Genomic DNA, 21,697 nt, shown 5'->3' on the forward strand with positions numbered 1-21,697 from the left:
ACACCGACCCTCCGAAGAGTAACCCATCCAGACCCATTTCCCTCTGACTAATGCACCTAACACTATGGGAAATTTAGCATGGCCAATTCACCTGACCTGCACATCTTTGGACTGTGGGAGGAAACCGGAGCACCCGGACGAAACCCATGAAGACACGGGGAGAATGTGCAAACTCCACATAGACAGTCACCCGAGGCTGGAATTGAACCTGGGACCCTGGTGCTGTGAGGCAGCAGTGCTAACCACCGAGCCACCGTGCCACCCCGTGAAATATATCTCTGGTGATGGGGTCCATTTGTAGGTGGCAGAAATGTTGACGGATGATGTGATTTATGCAGAGGTTGGTGGGGTGTAAGGTGAAGACCAGGGGGTTTCTGTCCTTGGAAGAAATGCGTTGGAGGGCATCTTTAACCAAGTGGGAGAGGAAATTTCAGTCTTTTAGAAAGGAGGCCATCTGGTGTGTTCTGTGGTGGAATTGGTCCTCCAGGGAGCAGATGCGGTGGAAGTAGAAGAATTGGGAATACGGGATAGTATTTTTGCAAGAGGCAGGGTGGGAGGAGGTGTAATCCAGATAGCTGTGGGAGTCTGTGGGTTTGTAAAAAACGTTAGTGTTGAGTCAATCCTCATGGATGGAGATGAAAAGGTGAGGGAGGTGTCAGAGATGGTCCAGGTGAATTTAAGATTGGGGTGGAATATGTTGGTGAAGTTGATAAACTGTTTGACCTCTTCATGGGAGCACGACATGGCACCAATACAGTTATCAATGTAGTGGAGGAAAAGGTGGGGAGTGGTGTCGGTGTAACTCTGGAAGATGGACTGTTCTACGTAGCCGACAAAGAGACAGGCATAGCTGGGGCCCATGCAGGTGCCCATGGCTACCCCTTTTGTCTGGATGATGTGGGAGGATTGGAAGGAGAAATTGTTGAGGGTGAGGTCCAGTTCAGCCAAATGAATGAGTGTCAGTGGAAGAGTACTGGTGGAAATGTCGGGATAGGAAGAAACAGAGTACTTGAAGGGCCTGGTCATAGCAGATGGAGATGTAGAGGGATTGGATGTCCATGGTGAAGATGATGCATTGGGGGCCAGGGAAATGGAAGTCCTGGAGGAGGTGGAGGGCGTGGGTGGTATCCTGATCGTATGTGAGGAGTTCCTGAACGGGGCGGCTAGGACAGTATCGAGGTAGGTGGAGATGAACTCGGTGAGGCAGGAGCAGACTGAGACAATAGGTCAGCCAGGGTAATCAGGCTTGTGGATCTTGTGGAGGTAGAACTAGGTGGTGTGGGGTTCCCAAACTATGAGGATGGAAGCTGTGGGTTGGAGATCCCCTGAGGTGATGAGGTGTGTATGGTCTGGGAGATGATGGTTTGGTGATGGTCATGGTCGAGGAGGCAGTATGAGGAAGTATCTTCGAGTTGGCACCTGGCTTCAGCAGTGTAGAGGCCAGTGCGCCAAACTACCACTGCACCCATTTTGCCCGCTGGTTTGATGGTGAGGTTGGGGTTGGAGTGAAGTGAGTGCAGGGCTGTGCATTGTAAGGGTGTGAAGTTGGAGTGAGTGAGTGAGGCGGTTGGACAGATTGAGGCAGTCGATGTCAGTTTGAAATGAAGAAGTCAAGGGCAGGTAGCAGGACAGCACGGGGTGTCCAAGTGGATGGGGTGTGTTGGAGGCAGGAGAAGGGGTCCTCAGTGAGTGGGTGGGTATCTTGGTTGTAAAAGTAGACACAGAGTCGGAGGTGGCAAAAGAAATATTCAAGGTCACAGTGTCTGGCGAACTCACTAACCTGGGACTGTAGAGGGATAAAAGTGAGGCCTTTACTGAGGACTAAACGTTCATTCTCAGTGAGGGGGAGGTCTGGAGGAATGGTGAAGACACGGTCGGGATGGGAGCTGGGACCTGGAGTGGGGCTGGAGTTTGAGGTGGGATGGGAGCTAAGACCTGTTCGGTTTTGACCAGCTTACTTAAGGAAAGATATACATGTCATCGAGGGAATGCAAATTCACCAAACTAATTCCTGGGATGGACGGATTAAATAGACCGGGCCTACTATATTCTCTGGAGTTTAGAAGGATAAGAGGGAATCTCATTCAAACATACAGAGTTCTTCGACGTCAACAGGGTAAGTGCAGGAAGAATGTTTTCCTTGGCTGGAGATGGAGATCTAGAACGAGAGGGGCGCAGACCCAAAATAAGAGGTAGACCATTTAGGTTTTGTCATTAAATATATTCAATACAGAGATGGACATACTTCCATGTATTGAAGATATTAAACATTTTTAGGGAATGTGTAGGAAAATGGCTTTGAAGTAAATGATCAGCCATGATCTAATTAAATAGTACAGCAAACTTTAGAGGGTGAGTGGACTATTCATGGTCCCATTTCATATGAAGCGATACAGATTTAGATTCATTTCCCTATCCATTAACTCTTGTGTTTCTAACTCTGCTTTAGGCCTCAGCATCGAAAGTATCCATAAACAGGAAGAAGCTGAGAGAAGTAGATATGCCAGCGATTGGTCAGAACAGGATCTATCACTTATTACAAGCCAACGCTTATCTGAGGACCAATCTGAGGAGAAGTTGACGTCACTCTCTCCCAAGGAACAAAGTGTAAGATCAAAGAGAGAAATGGAATCATAAGTTTCTGGCATCACCCATTTTTTATAATGATCCTTAGATTCAAATTCCTTTGATACTATATGCTAGCAGGCAGCTTCGGTGCTGAAGCAGCCTTCTCAAGTACATTTATTGATGGCAATGATTAGGTAAAGAACCATGTAAGTTCATGGAATTGCTTGTGTAGCATACAGCCTAGAAACTGTATTTTTTTTGCTGGTAATTTTTTTTCTTTTCTTTTTTTCTCTCTCTTTTACCCCCACACTAACTGCAGTAATGCTTATATTTTGCCTGGACAGTGTATTGGAGTTGCACAAATTAAACTAGAGATGAAATATATACTCGTGTATAGGCCGATCTCATGTATAAATATCCCTCTCAGTTTTGGCCACAATTCTGGTATTTTTCATATACCTCATGCATAAGTTGACCCTAGTTTTTCAGGGGTCTGTTCTTGACTGCCCCATAATATTTGTGATATACGATGAGAAGAGGTTTTTTGCTGTGAATAGCAGTTTTTTATGTCAGGTATTTATCATATATTATGCAGTCTTTTTTTAAAAAATACTATCAGTTTTTGTTTTGTTTTCACTGCTCCTCTGTTTTTATTTCATGAATTGTGTGTTGTACAAATATCCCCAGTAGATGGCCTGACCACCTACCGGTTTGGGAGAAAGCGAGGACTGCAGATGCTGGAGATCGGAGTCGAGGAATGTGGTGCTAAAAAAGCACAGTAGGTTAGGCAGCATTCAAGGAGCAGGAGAATCGACGTTGCATGCATAAGCTCTTCATCAGGAATGTGGGAGTGGCCCAAGCTGAGAGATAATTTAGAAGGGAGTGGGGCTGGGAGGTAGGGAGATGAAGTTGGGGGTGAAGGTGATAGGTCGAAGAGGAGGGCGGATTGGATAGGTGGGAAAGCTGCTGGAATGCCTATTAAATTTTATACATAATTGTGTAGACCTACATGGTACTGATAATGGGAATAAGGTATGACACTACTGATCTACTGTAGCAGGCAGAATGGAGATAGTTACTTTGTAGATTAATATTCAATAGTGGCCATAATTCTTTTTCCTTTTGTTGTTTATTATAATATATAGAAATCTGGCCTTTGATTCATGCTAAGCATGAATTTCATCCTCTCGAAAACAATACCCTGTCTATAAGTTGACCCCCTAATTCCAGCTTTAAAAAACAGCCTTCAAAACTCAACCTATACACGAGTATGTACAGTACATTTTTCTCTACATGCTGTGACAGATTGGTGGTAAAAACTTCCAGCAAAACATTTAAGATTTAATGTTTCTTTGAAATTTTGGAAGCTAGCTGCTTCACAGGTATTGGGATAGATATAGGCCAGCAATTTCTCTCAAGTTGCTCCCGCTTCAGCTTCCGCTCCATTGGCGAAACTTCTTCGGAAGTGTGACAAGGAAATTATTTGTGCTTGCTCATAGATGCGATTTCAGATGAGCGTGAAGAGTTTTTGTTTGAGGTCCTGTGTCAATGGGAGTACTTTGGTAGCTGTCAATTGGTTGTGTTCTTTGAAGAGGATGAACTTCCAGATGTCCACATGGAAAACAATATGTGCTGGCACAAGAAACCCCTTGAAATATCTTGATCTTGATGTCATAGAGTCACAGAGTAATACAGTCATACATCATGGAAACAGACCATTCGGTCCAACCAGTCCACGCAAGCCATGTTCCCAAACTAAATTAGCCCCAACTGCCTGCGCTTGGCCTGAATCTCTCCAAATATTTCCAATTCATGACCTTATCCAAATGTCTTTTAAACATTGTGACTGTACCTACATCTACAATTTCTTCTGGAATTTCAGTCCACACACTAACCATTCTCAGTGGAAAAACGTTACCCCTCATTTAAAAATCGCACAATACCAGGTTATAGTCCAACAGGTTTAATTGGAAGCGTCACTCCTTCATCAGGTGGTAGTGGAGGGCACAATTGTAAGACACAGAATTTATAGCAAACGTTTACAGTGTGATGTAACTGAAATTATACATTGAAAAAATACCTTGATTGTTGAGTCTTTCATCTGTTCGAATACCATGATATTTTCACTTCTTTCATATGTAAATCACAAAACTTTTTTAAAAAGTTACATTCTCAGGTTAACTGTAACAATTGGTCTTAGTCAGACAATATGTTGAAGGTGTTAGCCCCCTGTGTTTTTTGTCTGTGCCATAATGTTTAGACTGATGCTAATCTAAAAAATGAGTTAACAGAGTCTTGCATGAATTCATGCAGTTTTTGAGCAAAGTACAATGTAACTCTGCAAGTAGAAATTCACCCAACAGGTGTATATGTATATGTGTGCATGTGTGCGTGTGCGTATGTGTGTGTGTGTCTGTCTGTCTGTCTGGGATGGCGGGTTGTGAGTGTGAGAGAGAGTGTATATGTGTGTGTATGTGTGTTTAGAAGTGTCTAAGTCTGTGAGAGGATGCATGTGTGAGTGTGGGAATGTGTGTGTCTGTAAGGGTGTGTGTGTGCATCTCTGTGTGTGTCTGTGTGTGTCTGTGTCTGTGTGTGTGTGTCTGTGTGTGTGTGTCTGTGTGTGTGTGTAGGAGTGCCTGAGGCCCTCCCTATGAGTACCAAACTTGGCTATCAACCTCTGCTCAACCACTTTTCGCTGCTGCCTGTCCTGAAGTCCGCCTTGGAGGTTGGTCACCCAAAGGTCTGAGGTTGAATGTCCTGGACCACTGAAGTGTTCCCCAACTGGGATGGAACACTCCTGTCTATTGATTGTTGTGCAGAGCCCATTCATCCGTCACCGGAGCCTCCAAATCATGGTTGCCCCTTATGTCCTTTTTAAATCTTTCTCCTCTCATCTTAAAAATATACCCCCTTGTTTTAAACTCCCCCGCCTTAGGGAAAAGACTCTTGTCATTCACCTTATCTATGCTCCTCATGATTTCATAAACCTCAATCAGATTACCCCTCAAACTCCTATGTTCCAGTGAAAAAGCTCCAGTCTTTCCAGTTTATTTTTAAAACTCAAACCCCTCAGAAGTAATCTCCAAGACTTCCTGAAGGGTGTCTACCACGTTTGTATGGTGGTTCCTGAGCTGTGTTGAGCAGCAGTACTCTGTTGATGGGTAAACCTAGGCAAATGAAGCAGTGCAGTATATTGGCACTGCTGCTTTAGGTGGTACCAAGTTCCATATGACATTTACTCTCGTCTCAACCAATACGCTCTGGTGCTCTGGAGGGATTACCTATCGATCAATGTACGGTGAAATGTGATGCCAGTCTATTAAGTGCCTGTCCAGAACATCAACCGATTTCCACTATTCAACCTTCCGCAGTAGGCATTCACAGATATATTACAATCCCTCAGTCCCAGCAGTCCAGCAGGTGTATAAAATCTCTGTTGCTGCTGTTGACTTCCACTTCACCAGTGAGATGTCACTGAATGTGCACTGAAAACAAGTCTGTTTTTATTGAATGGCTGGAGGAGCAGTTTCATTCTGATGTCAGGGTTAACCATCCATTCAACAGCTGTGTTTGTGGCCATCCAAGTCAGACAATCAGCCACGTACTGAACTCCTGCCCCATAGCATCACAACCATTCGCATTGCATCAGCTGAAGCCATTGATTGTTAAATCCAATATCAAGCTGCACCTTCTCCTCCAATCATGTTTCCTGTAGATATCCATTAAGGTTCTCAAGTGGGAGCAGCTCCAAGGAATTCAGTAGCCATAATGGAGGTTTTTACATCAGCTAAACTGCTGGGGCTAGAAAGTGAATGTTTGTGAAGGCCGGCAGTGTAAGGTCAGATATGTGTGGATATTCAGGATGCCTACTTAATGAACTTCCAACAATCAGGGACTATGTTCTGTAACTCCGCATAACTTGGGGAAACTGAAGTAATTGGCAGAAACCTGTGGAGATGAGAGGGATTTAGAGCTGGCTGGTTGCCCCAGGTTGCCCCTTTTCAAGAAGGCCTGCTGAATGTACTTGGCAGGACAGTGATGGGCTTCCCCAAAGATCAAGCCCCCTCCCCCGGGTGGAAGTTCCACCTGCCAAGCATTGCTGGTCATTCAGAGGCTGGCAGGTCTGTCATGCCCTGTTGTGCTACCAGAAACTGTGGGGTTCTGCCTGCATGCACATGAATTGGAGAGAATTCTACCACCTGAATACAATTAATGACTGAATTGTAATATAATTAAATTTGTTTTTCCAATCTTGAAAACCTTTTAAAATGGTCATGTGTTCGGATAAAATTGACGCTTCAAGGCTATCTGCATATTAGATACTTTTCAAAATGAGGTTTTCACCATACAATTCCATAACTGAGCAGTCAGCTTCTAGGGTTATGCCAGTACTTAGTCGCTTTGCCCTTAATATAATGATAGAAATCAGTAGTAACATAAGAGCTGACAGTTTATGCACATCTCCTGAAAGTAGTGAGCTCCTTTGCTATTTTTAGCAGTAGTCCATGTTTATTGAGGTTTCTCATCCAGATTTTATCCTTTTCTCTCTGATTCTACTAATATTAACTATTGGATAATTTCATAATTTCATCTGTTCAAGTCTGGAGAACATCCTACCTCTGGTGTATGCACCTACGTAACCTTCTGCCAGGAGTTTGGGAAAGGTCAGGAGCAGTAGCTCAGCCTAATTTTCCGCTCTCTTAAATATTGGTGATGAGAACCATTGCATTCTGATTTCCTACTGGTGCCTGCAAACCTCTGACCATGAAGCGAGCTGGTCATTATCAGATATATATTTCTGGAGATTTCCTCGCATGACTTGATGAGTTGACCAGCACATCCAGCTTTGTATCTTACACCAACTGGAAAGCAAAAAAAGGCTCATTACCCATTTGAATGATGCTTGATTATCACTCAAATGGTCTTCCATTTTTCACTTTTGTTATTTTTATGTCTGGCAAAGAAATACAGAATCATAGAATTATACAGTGCAGAAGAGGCCTTGCTGCCCATCGAATCTACACTGACAACATACTACTCTAAATCTACAATAGTCCCTATTTCCAAGTGGCCCATAGCCTTGGATGGGATAACATTTTATGTGCTCAGACAGAATGTGTTAAAAAAAATGACAAAATACTCAGTCTTTTTTAATGTCCTCTTGAATTTTCTCCAGGGTTGCACTCAGCAGCGTCTTGGAAATTCTCCAGTTCTTGAAAACTCCAGGCCAATCCTGGAGGGTTGGCAACCCTACTATCAAGAGTTTTCATTCAACTGTGGAGGATTTATGTTCCTCCAATATTTATGAACATTCTGCATCCCGAAGTATAATGCAATGGAAATTTCCTTTTATTTTCTCTAGGGTGCTTTGGCAGAGGCTGATCATGGCAAAACTTCCATTAACTTTGAGCAGTTCAAAACCTCGAGAGGGAACATTTACACAGTGATGTGGGAGAAAAACGGCAGAGACAGTATGAATAGGCTCACCTTCCTGACGGAAATTGGAGAGCAGAGGCATCTTCAAGATTACATGAAACATGCATTCCTTCCTGAAGCAACGTTTCTGGAATTAAAGAAAAAGTTAGTGGGGGATGCTTCTCTCTATGTCATCTTTATGTCTTCATTATCCAGTTATAAAAGCAATATAGAAGAAAAAGAAACACTTTGCGTTTTTATAGCACTTTTCAAATCATCGAGATATCCCGAAGCACGTGGAATGTGTGTGTTGCTGGCTGGGCCCTAGTTAGAACATCAAACATAGAACAGTACAACACAGGAACAGACCCTTCGGGTTGCGCTGAACATGATGCCAAATTAAACCAATCCTTTCTGCTTGCCCTTAGCCCATGTCCCTCCATCCCTTGCATATTCATGTGCTTATCTGAAAGTCTCTTAAATGCCCTTATCATATCTGCCTCCACCCCCACACCTGTCATCGCATTCCAGACTCCTACCACTCTCTGTGTAAAAATGTTGCCCCTCATATCGCCTTTGATCTTTCCCCCACTCACCTTAAATGCATGCCCTGTAGTATTAGACTTCAACTCCGGGAAAAAGCTTCTGACTGCCAACCCTATTCATTGCTTCTCATAATTTTATAGACTTCTGTCAAACTGCCCCTCAGCCTTCACTGCCCTTGAGAAGGTGATGATGAGATACCTTCTTGAACCGTTGCAGTCCATGTGCTGTAGGTAGACCCATGATGCCATTAGGGAGGGAATTCCAGGATTTTGATCCAATGACACCAAAGAAACAGCAATATATTTCCAAATCAGGATGGTGGGTGACTTGGAGGGAACTTGCAGATGGTGGTGTTCCCATGTATCTGCTGTCTTGTCCTTCTAAATGTTAATGGTTGTGGGTTTGGAAGGTGTTGTCTAAAAAGCCTATGTGAATGTTTGCAGTGTATCTTGTAGATAGTTCACACTCTGCTACTGAGTGTTGGTGGTGGATGGAGCAGATATTCATCAGTGTAGTGCTGATCAAGCAGGCTATTTTGTCTTGGATGGTGTCAAGCTTCTTGAGGGTTGTTGGAAATGCACTCATTTGGGCAAATGGGGCGTAGTCCAACATCTTCCTGACTTTTGCCTTGTAGGTGGTGGATAGGTTTCAGGGAGTCAGGAGGTTAGTCACATGCTGCAGTATTTCTACCCTCTGACCTGCTCTTGTAGCCACTATATTTATATGGTGAGTCAAATTGCAAATCTGGACAATGGTAAGTCCCAGAAAGTTGAGAGTAGGGAATTCAGTGATTGTAACACTATTGAATATTCAGGGATTGTTGACAAGATTGTCTCTTATTGCATTTGTGTGGTTTGACTGTTACTTGCCACTTTCAGCCCAAGCCTGGATATTGTCCAGTCTTGCTGCATTTAAACATGGACTGCTTCAGTTTCTGAGAAGTCGTGAATGATGCTGGACATTGTGTAATCATCACTGAACATCCCTACTTCTGACCTTATGATGGAGGGAAGGTCATTGATGAAGCAGCTGAAGATGGTTGAGCCAAGTACATTAGAACATAGAACAGTACAGCATAATCCAGGCCCTTCAGCCCTTGACGTTGTGCTGACCTTTTATCCTACTCTAAGACTAACCTACATACCCATTTTACTATCTTCCATGTGCCTATCCAAGAGTCACTTAAATGTCCCTTATGTATCTGACTCTACTACCATTCCGTGCACCCATCATAAAGAACCTACCTCTGAATCTCCCCTAAACCTTCCTCCTATGACGTTAGAATTATGCCCCCTCATGATAGACATTTCCACCCTGGGAAAAAGTCGCTACCTTTCCATTCTATCTATGCCTGTCATCATCTTGTACACCTCTATCAAGTCACCTCTCATCCTTCTTCACTCCAATGAGAAAAGCCATAGGTTCCCCCAACCTTTCTTCATAAGACATGCCCTCCAGTCCAGGCAGCATCCTGGTAAATCTCCTCTGCACCCCCTCTAAAGCTTCCACATCCTTCCTATAATGAGGTGACAGAACTGAACAGCATATTCCAAGTGTGGTCTAACCAGGGCTCTATAGAGCTGCAGCATAACCTCGCGGCTCTTAAACTCAATCCCCCCGTTAATGAGAACCAACACACCATAAGCCTTCTTAACAACCCTATCAACTTGGGTGGCAACTTTGAGGGATCCGAAGATCCCTCTGTTCCTCCACACTGCCAAGAATCCTGCCTTTAACCCTGTATTCTGCATTCAAATTCGATCTTCCAAAGTGAATCACCTCACACTTTTCCAGGTTGAACTCCATCTGCCACTTCTCAGTCCAGCTCTGCATCCTGTCAATGTCCCGTTGCAACCTACATCAGCCTTCCACACTATCCACAATTCCATCAATCTTCATATCATCAACAAACTTACTAACCCACCCTTCCATTCCCTCATCCAAGTCGTTTATCAAAATCACAAAGAGCAGAGGTCCCAGAAGTGATCCCTGTGGAACACCACTGATCACCAAGCTCTAGCCTGAATACTTTCCATCTACCACCGCCTTCTGTCTTCTATGGGCCAGCCAATACTGTACTCAGGCAGCTAGACTTCCCTATATCCCATGCCTCCTTACTTACTGAATGAGCCTACCATGAGTAACCTTCTCAAATGCCACATCGACTGCTCTACCTTTATCAAAGTGTTTTGTCACATCCTCAATGAATTCTATAAGATTTCTGAGATATGACCTGCCCCTCACAAAGCCATGCTAACTATCTGTAATCAAACTATGGTTTTCCAAGTAATCATAAATCCTGTCTCTCAGAATCTTCTCCAATACTTTGTCCACCACAGAGGTAAGACTGACTGGTCTGTAATTTCCAGGGTTATTGCTTTTCCCTTTCTTGAACAGGAGAATAACATTTGCCACCCTCCAATCATCTGGCACTTCTCCAGTGGACAATGAGGATGCAAAGATCATCGCCAAAGGCCATCTTTTCCCTTGCTTCCTGTAGTAACCTAGGGTATATCCTGTCTGGCCCAGGGAATTTATCTATCCTTATATCTTTCAAAATTTTCAGCATATTCTCCTTCTTAACATCAATCTGTTTGAGCATATCAGTCTGTTTCACACTGTCCTTAGAAATGTCAAGATCCCTCTCAGTAGTGAATACTGAAGCAAAGTATTCATCAAGGACCTCCCCTACTTCCTCCAACTCCAGGTGCAAGTTCCCTCTTATATCCCTGATCAGCCCTAGCCCCACTCTGGCGATCCTCTTGTTCCACACTATCCTGAGGAACTCCTGTAGACATGCCTGGAGTTGAGATGACTGACCTCCAACAACCACAACCATCTTCCATTGTGCCAGGTATAGCTCCATCAGAAGTGAATTTGCTCCCTCATTCCCATTGACTCCAGTTTAGCGTGGGCTCTTTAATGTCATACTTGGTCAAATGGACTTTGATGTCAAGGGCTGTCATTGTCACCCTACCTCTGGAATTCAGATCTTTTGTCCAAGGTTGAACCAAGGTTGTAATGAGGTCAAGAGGTGAGTGACCTAGGCAGAACTCAAACTGGGCTTCACTGAGGAGGTTATTACAACGCAGGTGCTGCTCAATAGCACTGTTGATGACACTTTCATCATTTTGCTAATAATCTGATACTAATGGGACATTAATTGACTGGGTTAGATCTGCCCTGCTTTTTGTGTACAGGACATACCTGGGCAATTTTCCACATTGTCAGGTAGATACCAATATTGTAACTGAACTGGAAAGCATGCTAGTAATTATTTTTGAAATTGCAATTACTCTTGTGTTATAATTTAGGCAACTGAATAAGTGAACAGCAAGATCCCATTAAGCCACATGAGATTGTCCAGTTCATGGTTTCATTTGGTGATAATAGTTATGACATATTGGTTGAGGGGTGAACATCAGCCACCATTTTGAAGCGATTTCCCTACTTGTGTATGAATTGTTCTTTCAGAAGTGCTACAATTGATCTCAATCCCCCTGTACTACAGAGAGAAAATTACACCAGCCACACTTGACCCCAGTGATTAGCCCTATGCTGGAAAATGTAAGTGAGAGTATCTGTCAGATAAGGCTGTGTTTGCATGGGATTTGGTCCCATGACTCCACACTCAGTACCTTAAGACAGAGAATGCTGGAGGGACTCAGCAGGTTTGACAGTATCTGTGGAGAGAGAAACAGAGTTAATGTTTCAAGTCCTGTATGATTCTAACCATGAAATGGCTATTTTTTTCTGCCAGTGCCTGTGAAACACCATGCTATATAATTGAACACCTGGTAAAGATGAAAGGAGAAAATTGGTGGGGTGAGGTGCTGGTTGCACATTGGAATGTAGGTATTGCAAAAAGGGATATAAGCAGAGTGTTTTTATTCATTTATGGGATATGGGTGTCACTGGCTGAACCAGCATTTATTGCCCATCCCTAATTGCCCAGAAGGCAATTAAGCGTCAACCACATTGCTTTGGGTCTGGAGTCACATGTAGGCTCAGACCAGGTAAGGATGACAGATTTCCTTCCCTAGAGAACATTAATAAACCAGATGAGTGCTCCCTGACAATTGGACATGGTTAACATTAAACTCTTATTTCTAGATTATTGTTGAATTCAAATTCTCCATCTGCCATGATGGGATTCAAGCCCAGGTCCTCAGGGCATTCCCTGGGTCTCTGGAATAACAGTCTGGTAATAATACCACTTGCCCACCTCCTACTATATTACTCAATAGATGCAGCAATTATACTGTAAGGACCCCTGTGCTTGAAGTTTAATTGGTGTTAAGTTTTGCCAACAGTACTTTTTTTTTAACTGTCAATCATTTGATTATGGACATTACTATTCAAAATATCAACTCAATAGCTCAGGGTGGTAATGAGGGGGGGGAATGAGGCATGGTATTGAGGGACAGTAATGAGGGGTGGGAATGAGGCATGGTATTGAGGGACAGTGATGAGGGGTGGGAATGAGGTGTGGTATTGAGGGACAGGAATGAGGGGTGGGAATGAGGCATGGTATTGAGGGACAGTAATGAGGGGTGGGAATGAGGCGTGGTAGTGAGGGACAGTGATGAGGGGTGGGAATGAGGTGTGGTAGTGAGGGGCAGTAATGAGGGGTGGGAATGAGGCGTGGTAGTGAGGGGCAGGAATGAGGGGTGGGAATGAGGTGTGGTAGTGAGGGGCAGGAATGGGGGTGGGAATGAGGTGTGGTAGTGAGGGGCAGGAATGAGGGGTGGGAATGAGGTGTGGTAGTGAGGGGAGTAATGGGGTGGGAATGAGGTGTGGTAGTGAGGGACAGGAATGAGGGGTGGGAATGAGGTGTGGTAGTGAGGGGCAGTAATGAGGGGTGGGAATGAGGTGTGGTAGTGAGGGGAGTAATGGGGTGGGAATGAGGCGTGGTAGTGAGGGACAGTAATGAGGGGTAGGAATGAGGTGTGGTACTGAGGGGCAGGAATGAGGGGTGGGAATGAGGTGTGGTAGTGAGGGGCAGGAATGAGGGGTGGGAATGAGGTGTGGTAGTGAGGGACAGTAATGAGGGGTGGGAATGAGGTGTGGTAGTGAGGGGAGTAATGGGGTGGGAATGAGGCGTGGTAGTGAGGGACAGTAATGAGGGGTGGGAATGAGGTGTGGTAGTGAGGGGAGTAATGGGGTGGGAATGAGGCGTGGTAGTGAGGGACAGTAATGAGGGGTAGGAATGAGGTGTGGTAGTGAGGGGCAGGAATGAGGGGTGGGAATGAGGTGTGGTAGTGAGGGGCAGGAATGAGGGGTGGGAATGAGGTGTGGTAGTGAGGGGCAGTAATGAGGGGTGGGAATGAGGTGTGGTAGTGAGGGACAGTAATGAGGGGTGGGAATGAGGTGTGGTAGTGAGGGGCAGTAATGAGGGGTGGGAATGAGGTGTGGTAGTGAGGGGCAGTAATGAGGGGTGGGAATGAGGTGTGGTAGTGAGGGGAGTAATGGGGTGGGAATGAGGCGTGGTAGTGAGGGACAGTAATGAGGGGTGGGAATGAGGTGTGGTAGTGAGGGGCAGTAATGAGGGGTGGGAATGAGGCATGGTATTGAGGGATAGGAATGATGGGTGGGAATGAGGCGTGGTAGTGAGGGGCAGGAATGAGGGGTGGGAATGAGGTGTGGTAGTGAGGGGCAGTAATGAGGGGTGGGAATGAGGTGTGGTAGTGAGGGACAGTAATGAGGGGTAGGAATGAGATGTGGTAGTGAGGGACAGTAATGAGGGGTGGGAATGAGGCGTGGTAGTGAGGGACAGTAATGAGGGGTGGGAATGAGGCGTGGTAGTGAGGGGCAGTAATGAGGGGTGGGAATGAGGCGTGGTAGTGAGGGACAGTAATGAGGGGTGGGAATGAGGCGTGGTAGTGAGGGACAGTAATGAGGGGTAGGAATGAGGTGTGGTAGTGAGGGGCAGGAATGATGGGTGGGAAAGAGGTGTGGTACTGAGGGGCAGTAATGACATTGCTTGCACTGGAATGTAGAGCAGAATGGTTGATTGAATCGATTGAGAGCTGTAGGGACTTGGCAGCTTCATAGTGCCAGGAATGTGACAACTTGACGCTACTGTTTTCCCCCGAGTTCCTAGAACATTACAGTGCAGTACAGGCCCTTTGGCCGTCGATGCTGCGCCAACCTGTGAAACCAATCTAAAGCCCATCTAACTTACGCTATCCCATTGCCATCCATATACTTATCAACTGACCATTTAAATGCCTTCATATTGGCAGATCCACTACTGTTGCAGGTAGAGCATTCCACGCTCTCCGTTTTCATAAGAAGGACACAAAAGACTTTTGTTTGTCCAATCAGAAAAGCAGAATATCTCTTTGAAGTGTAAGGATTTGCTTTCGTTAAACAGGGGGTGCATTAAGAAGAGAACTAGCCAAATACAGAATTATGAGAAAGTGTGGACTGCAGATGCTGGAGATCAGAGTCAAGAGTGTGGTGCTGAAAAGTTCATCAGATCAGGCAGTATCTGAGGAGCAGGAGAATCGACATTTCGGGCATAAGCCATTCATAACACAGAATTATCCCTGTTTATCAGCCCACACTGTCCTGTCTCAGCTTTCAGAATGTTGCTGGTGAATTACAGGAGCTAAACTATCAGAGTTGGGCGGGTGAATCATTTTGCTTAGAAATCTCTGGTGACAGTAAAATTCAAAATCTATGCTTTTCCTTTTAATAAACCATCACTAATTCTCCCATGTCACCAATCAAAGTGAGATCCAGGCTTCCAACGCAGAGAAAAATATTTGAGTCTAATTTAAGATGATGTAACGAGGGCTGCATAATGACTGTTGGTGAAGCATTGATCTGTGTGAGTCACATAGTCCAAAGGCTGCCAGGGTCTATTTCTCTTCAAAGTATTTTGTAATTCAACCAGTTCTGGTGCATCTCAGGAGTAGATAGAGTTTGAACCCAGGCCTCCTGGCTCAGAGTAGGGGCACTACCACTGCAACACAAGAACTCTCTATTTCTGTTTGAATTTTATTGAAGACACTTGAAGCAACTAAATCATTTATGTATGTAAGCTAATGCTGTTATTGTGATAATTTAATTTTTTGTCCAAAATAGTATTCTGTTACCTTTTTTCTGAGGTTACTAATTTAAAACAAAATTCCAAACATATTTGGCGTGATTTTATTGTTCCCAAACACTGCTCACTCGGTTATTGTATTTAATTTTATTATTTTATTTTCATTGTATTTATTCCTAACACTGTGGTGGAGGCAAATTTCTTCATTTCAAACGGGAATTGGATAGCACCAGAAAGGAAACTATTTGTAAGATAATCGGAAAGGAAAGAGTGAGTAGGCTGGATAAGTTACTCCTGCAGAGACTGGTCTGGACTCAAAGGGTTTCTGCACTGGAACCATTGTAAGTAAAGTCAACAAAGTCCCAGACTATTAGGGCAGCATGTTGGCTCACAGTGATTAGTACTGCTGCCTCACAATGGCAGGAACTTAGGTTTGATTCTACCCTTGGGTGACTGTCTGTGTGGGGCTTGCACATTCTCCACATGGATGTAGGTTTGCTCGCTGAGCTGGAAGGTTCATTTTCAGACATTTCGTCACTATACTAGGTAACATCCTCAGTGCGCCTCCGGATGAAGCACTGCTGGTGTTTCCTGCTCTCTATTCCTTTGTTTGGGTTTCCTTGGGTTGGTGATGTCATTTCCCATGATGGCATCATTTCCTATAGTGGTTTCATTTCCTGTTCTTTTTCTCAGGGGTTGGTAAATGGGGTCCAAGCCAATGTGTTTGTTGATAGAGTTCCGATTGGAATGCCATGCTTCTAGGAATTCTCGTGTATGTCTCTGTTTGGCTTTTCCTAGGAAGGATGAGTTGTCTCAGTTGAAATGGTATCCTTTCTTATCTGTATGTGAGGATAATAGTGAGAGAGGGTCATGTTGTTTTGTAGCTAATTGATGTTCATCTATCCTGCTGGCTAGTTTTCTTCCTGTTTGTCCAATGTAGTGTTTGTTACAGTTCTTGCAAGGTATTTTTTAAATGACATTAGTTTGTGTGGGGTTTCCTCTGGGTGCTTTGGTTTCCTCCCACAGTTCAAAGATGTATAGATTAGATGGAGTGACCATGCTAAATGCAGGCTTACAGGGTGGATCTGGATGGGATGCTCTTTGGAGGGTCAGTGCATACCCGCTGGGCCAAATGGCCTCTTTCTGCATTGTATGATTCTATAATGGGGTTGTTCTCTCATTAGAGGGAGACAATGTTAAGTTTAAACTGAGGGTCACCAGACCTCAGACATAGGGTGAGGTTGACAAGGCAAGACTTTCATGGTGGCTTCAGTCAGTACAGGAATCAAACATCACTCTGCATCACAAATCAGACCTCCAGCCACCCAGGTGGTAATTCTCTGATATTTGGATGAGTGGTTAAGACCAGAAGAAAACTGGGAAAAGTAGGCCATTTGGCCCTTCAGGCCATTAAATAGGATCATAGTTGATCCAAATGTTCCACACATTCACTTTCCTGCCCTTTCCCCAAAACCCCTGATTCCCTAACTGATCAAGAATCTATCACAGCCTTAAATACACACAAGGACTCTGCCCCGACACCTTGTTGTTAACTTTTTGTATATCTTTAGTAGATGTTGATTGGTAATTTGGATACATCCCTTCTCTATACATCTGTGAATAGTTTCATTTTATTTCAAGCTACTTGAGGCAACTGGAAGAAAATGCAAAACAGAAATTGATGGGAAAAGTATGACAGTTGAAATTTGACAGATAAAATGTATCATAAATTTTTGTCTCTAGCAGTGGATTTCTGTGGTGTTACAGTAAGCTAGGGGATTTTCTGTTTAATTTTACAGATCATTATAGCATAAAATTAGTTGAAACTAAAGTAAGTTAAAGCTAAAATTAGTTGACTCTAAGATTAGTCTTCCAGTAAACACCCTGACTTTGTGAAGGCTAATTAAGAAGGAAGCTATGCATTTTCTGGCATCAGCTATTCTGGAAATTTTACAATTCCAAATGCAAATTTTTCTGTGACACTGAGACTTCCATAAGTGTGTGTTGCCTGATGGACACACAGAGTCATACAGCACGGCACCAGATCCTTTGGCCCAACCAGTCCATGCCGAACATAATCCCAAACTAAACTAGTCCCACTTGCCTGCTCCTGGCTCATATCCCTCCAAACCATCCCTATTCATGTACCTGTCCAAAATGCCTTGTTTTTAAATATCATTTTATTGAAAAAATAGATTTTTTAAATATTACAATACAAGAAAGAACACAAAAACTCCAACCTGCCCTCATATACAAATGTATAAATATATATAGAAAAATATATAATAAAAAAACCCATCTAACTACTTAACTAAATAAATAATAACCAACTACAAACTAACAGATAGTAATAACTCAGCCAAACATGACACTCATACATTCACAGTTCCTCCTCTCTGGATATTGGACTCATATAACACATTTGTTACAGTTATTTAAAAGCCCTTGTTAGTGTGGCAGATAAATCTGTGTCCAGGTATTCCAAAAATGGCTGCCATATCTTATAGAAATTCTCAGTTTTGTGGTGTACCATACTTGTGAGAAAATCCAAGGGGACATGCTCCATAAGAATCTTCCGCCCCAACCCGACAGGTCCAGGGGTTTTCAGATATCCAATCTAGCAAAATATTCTTTCTTGCACAGAAAGTGAGGATGTTGAAAAGTTTTTTGTTTAGCGCATCTGCAGGGAACACACTGGGCAGGCCAAGAAGAAGAGAGATCAGATCATTCTCCACCCTTACACCCAAAATCCCCTCCATTGCACCCACCACAGCACTCCAGTATGTCCAAAATGTCTTTTAATTGTACCCCATATCCACCACTTCCTCAGAAGCTCAGTCCTCCTTCTGTGTAAAAAAATTGCCCCTCATGTCTTCTTTAAATCTCTCTCCTCTCACCTTAAAAATGTGACCCTGGTCGTGAAATCCCCCATCCTAGGGAAAAGACACTTACAATTAACTCTATCTATACCCTTCATTATTTTATAAACTTCTATCAGATCACCTTTCAACATCCTACTCTCCAGTGAAAAAAATCCCAGCCTAACAAGCTTTCTTTATAAATCATACTTTCCATAACAGCAACATCCTATTAAACCTCTTCTGAACCCTCTCAAGCTTAATCACATCCTTCCTCTAACTGGGTGATCACTACTGGACATAGTACTCCAGAAGAGGCCTCACCAATGTCCCATACAACCTCAACATAATGTCCCAACTCCGATACTCAAAGGACTGAGCAATGAAGGCAATTGTGCTAATCAGCTTTTTAACCACCCTGTCTATATGTGACACAAACATCAAAGAATTATGTACCTGAACCCTTAGGTCGCTCTGTTATATAGCACTACCCAAGTTTCTAACATTAATTGTCTAAGTCCTACCCTTGTTTGTTGTACCAAAATGCAATTATCCTAATGCTTATAGATAGATACAGGAAGGGCATCAGCAAAGACGATGAAGATGAGAAATATGGCTCTAAGCTACTTGAAATTTACTTGACTCATCACATCTGTTGAGTGGATTACTAACTGGTAATTCATTTTCAGTATTCATACACCGTAACCTGTAACTACAATGACAACTTGTGATTGTATTTCTTCTTTCTGCTTATTACCATCAGACTTGTGGGATTTTTTTTGCTAAATCAAATGTCTCTTCATCTATTCAGGGTGCGCTTGAATTTCTTTGAACTCTTAGAGAGTTGGTTTGACAAAGCCATGAATAAGGCCAAGGATATTGCTGTGATCAAGAAGAAAGAGCTCAAAGCGGAGTTGGAGCTGCAAACGCACCTGCATGAGCCCAGAGGAAAACGCATTAAGATGGATGTATTCAATGTCAGAGCTGGTAAAGTACCAGTGCTGTGTCTGAAGTACCTGTACATACAAACTGAAAGGGTCCAGTTAGCCATTGCCATCCCTATGTCTCAGTTGGTGAATATGCGACTATATTTTGTTGTGCATATATACCTGCAAGATCCTAGATTAGATTACAGTCAGAGTTACAGTGAGAATGTTAAAATAAGTAGCAAAGTGGCTGAAGTTGGAGGAGAAAATAAAAGGCAAAGGATTTGTTTGTGATGTATGGTCACTAATACTAGGACATCATTGTCGATATGTGTTGAGATCTGGATTGATCTAAGATCCCAGCCACTGTCGATAACATGTCAAGGAAAGCAGCCAGCATTTGTGAAGAGACAAAAAAACTGCAGATGCTGGAATCCAAGTAGATGGCAGGAGGCTGGAAGAACACAGCAAGCCAGCCATCATCAGGAGGTGGGAGGTGCAGAAATCAACGTTTCGTGTGTGTGTGTGTGTGTGTGTGTGTGTGTGTGTGTGTGTGTGTGTGTGTGTGTGTGTGTGTGTAAAAGTGGGATAGGTTTCTAATTGCTTGAGCCTTTCCAGGTAGCCAATATGTGCCATTTTCTGGGTGTCCAGACTCTTCTGCCATTGTTACAGCAGGTGAATGAGGGAACCCCTGTTATGTTCCACTTTATCCTTCTTACCATTGACCTTGTCTTCCAGTGGAACTGCGCCTGCACAGAGAGAAAGTCGAACGTCACTGTAAAGGAGTGGATGAAGTTTTGACAAAACTGAAGAAGGATTTCAAAGCAGTTCAATCAGAGCACTGCAACTTCATTGTGGAGTTCCGTAACAACATTCACAACTTGGAGGAGATCTTTAAAACTGCAAATAAATCTGAAAGGTGAATCAGTTTTAGAAGGTGCATGTAAAGAGCTCCTCTCTGTTATGCGAACTTGCACCGACCTGAGTCAGGATTTTCCCCATGTCCCTAAACAACACTGGGGTTATTTGGGCAACACTGGAGGGCAACAGTCTCAGTGGGAGTAATTTCCCCCAAATTAGTCAATTATTAACTGGACATTTTATTTGCTGACCAGTTTAGAACAATGGGAAAGCTGTTGGAATTTAGGCAAAAGTGAGGACTGCAGATGCTAGAGATCAGAGTCTAGATTAGAGTGGTGCTGGAAAAGCACAGCAGGTCAGGCAGCATCCAGGGAGCAGGAAAATCGACATTTCGGGCAAAAGCCCTTCAGCAGGAATTCATTCATTCCTGATGAAGGGCTTTTGCCTGAAACGTCAACTCTCCTGCTCCTCGGATGCTGCCTGACCTGCTGTGCTTTTCCAGCACCACTCTAATCTAAGCACCTGGAATCTGTCGAGTGAAGATTTACATTTTAATTTTTTTTTCTGAGCTTGTTTCAGAACACTAAACTTCATTTGTTTCCAATTTACCTTCAAGTACATCTGTCAATGAAGCTCCTGTGATGGTCTTAGATAGGAAATTCTAGAATCATAACTGAGCCATAATTTAGGAACAGCAATACTTGTTCAAATCAGGATGTTGTGAGACTTGTAGGATGATGATGTTCCCCGGGCAGACACAAGGATCACAGCACTGTTCTTCTGCTTAGTGTATTACTTTATAAATTAAGGTGAGTCACTGGTGTAGTGATAATGTTACTAATCCAGAGGTACCAAGGTAATGTTCTGGTGACAAAGGTTCAAATCTCATCATGGCAGCTTCTGGAATTTTAATTCAATAAATTAAGAAAACCTGGAATTAGAATCTAGTGTCAGTAATAGTGATCATAAGCCTGTCAAGAATTAGTAGGAAATCCCTTTATGGCTCACTAATGTCGTTTTTGAAAGAAAATCTGTCATCTTTTTTTTGGTCTGACCTCCATGTGACTCCACATCGTAACAAGCTTATGAGCTTCTGAGATTTTCTAGCAAGTCACTCAGTTCAAGGGCAGTTAGGAATGAGCAACCAATGCTGTCTTGTCAGTGATGTCCACATCCCATGAAAAATTTTAAAAGTATTCCTCTGTTTTGCTTTATCCTAGGCTAATAAATTTACTAAAGTCCCTTCACAACAGGCAGGAAAAATACATGGATTCTGTCAATAAATTACTTCGCGAATTTCAGAATATGCTGGACAAAACTCTAGGAAAATTGCAGAATGACAATGCGCAGTTTATTGCATCATTCAGGTACTGTAAAATGTTTGAACTTGTGCTTTATTAAGGGCTCCAAACCGCAGAAGTGACCATTTAATATTTTTAATCAGGAAAGAGGTTGAAAGCTGAATACTA

At 43.3% G+C, this 21,697-nt stretch overlaps 1 protein-coding gene across 1 annotated transcript in view; it reads left to right on the forward strand.

The window, feature by feature from the left end:
- The window catches only part of ccdc180 (coiled-coil domain containing 180), a 127,254-nt gene that overhangs the window by 69,724 nt on the left and 35,833 nt on the right, over window positions 1–21,697 (forward strand). Inside the window, exons 20-24 of the mRNA XM_072565760.1 lie at window positions 2,450–2,607; window positions 7,931–8,148; window positions 19,253–19,428; window positions 20,106–20,286; window positions 21,449–21,595. Coding sequence (XP_072421861.1) covers window positions 2,450–2,607; window positions 7,931–8,148; window positions 19,253–19,428; window positions 20,106–20,286; window positions 21,449–21,595 — 880 coding nt within the window. The remainder of the gene's footprint in view (window positions 1–2,449; window positions 2,608–7,930; window positions 8,149–19,252; window positions 19,429–20,105; window positions 20,287–21,448; window positions 21,596–21,697) is intronic.

The sequence above is a fragment of the Chiloscyllium punctatum genome, chromosome 49, assembly GCF_047496795.1.
Source record: "Chiloscyllium punctatum isolate Juve2018m chromosome 49, sChiPun1.3, whole genome shotgun sequence".
NCBI lineage: Eukaryota > Metazoa > Chordata > Chondrichthyes > Orectolobiformes > Hemiscylliidae > Chiloscyllium > Chiloscyllium punctatum.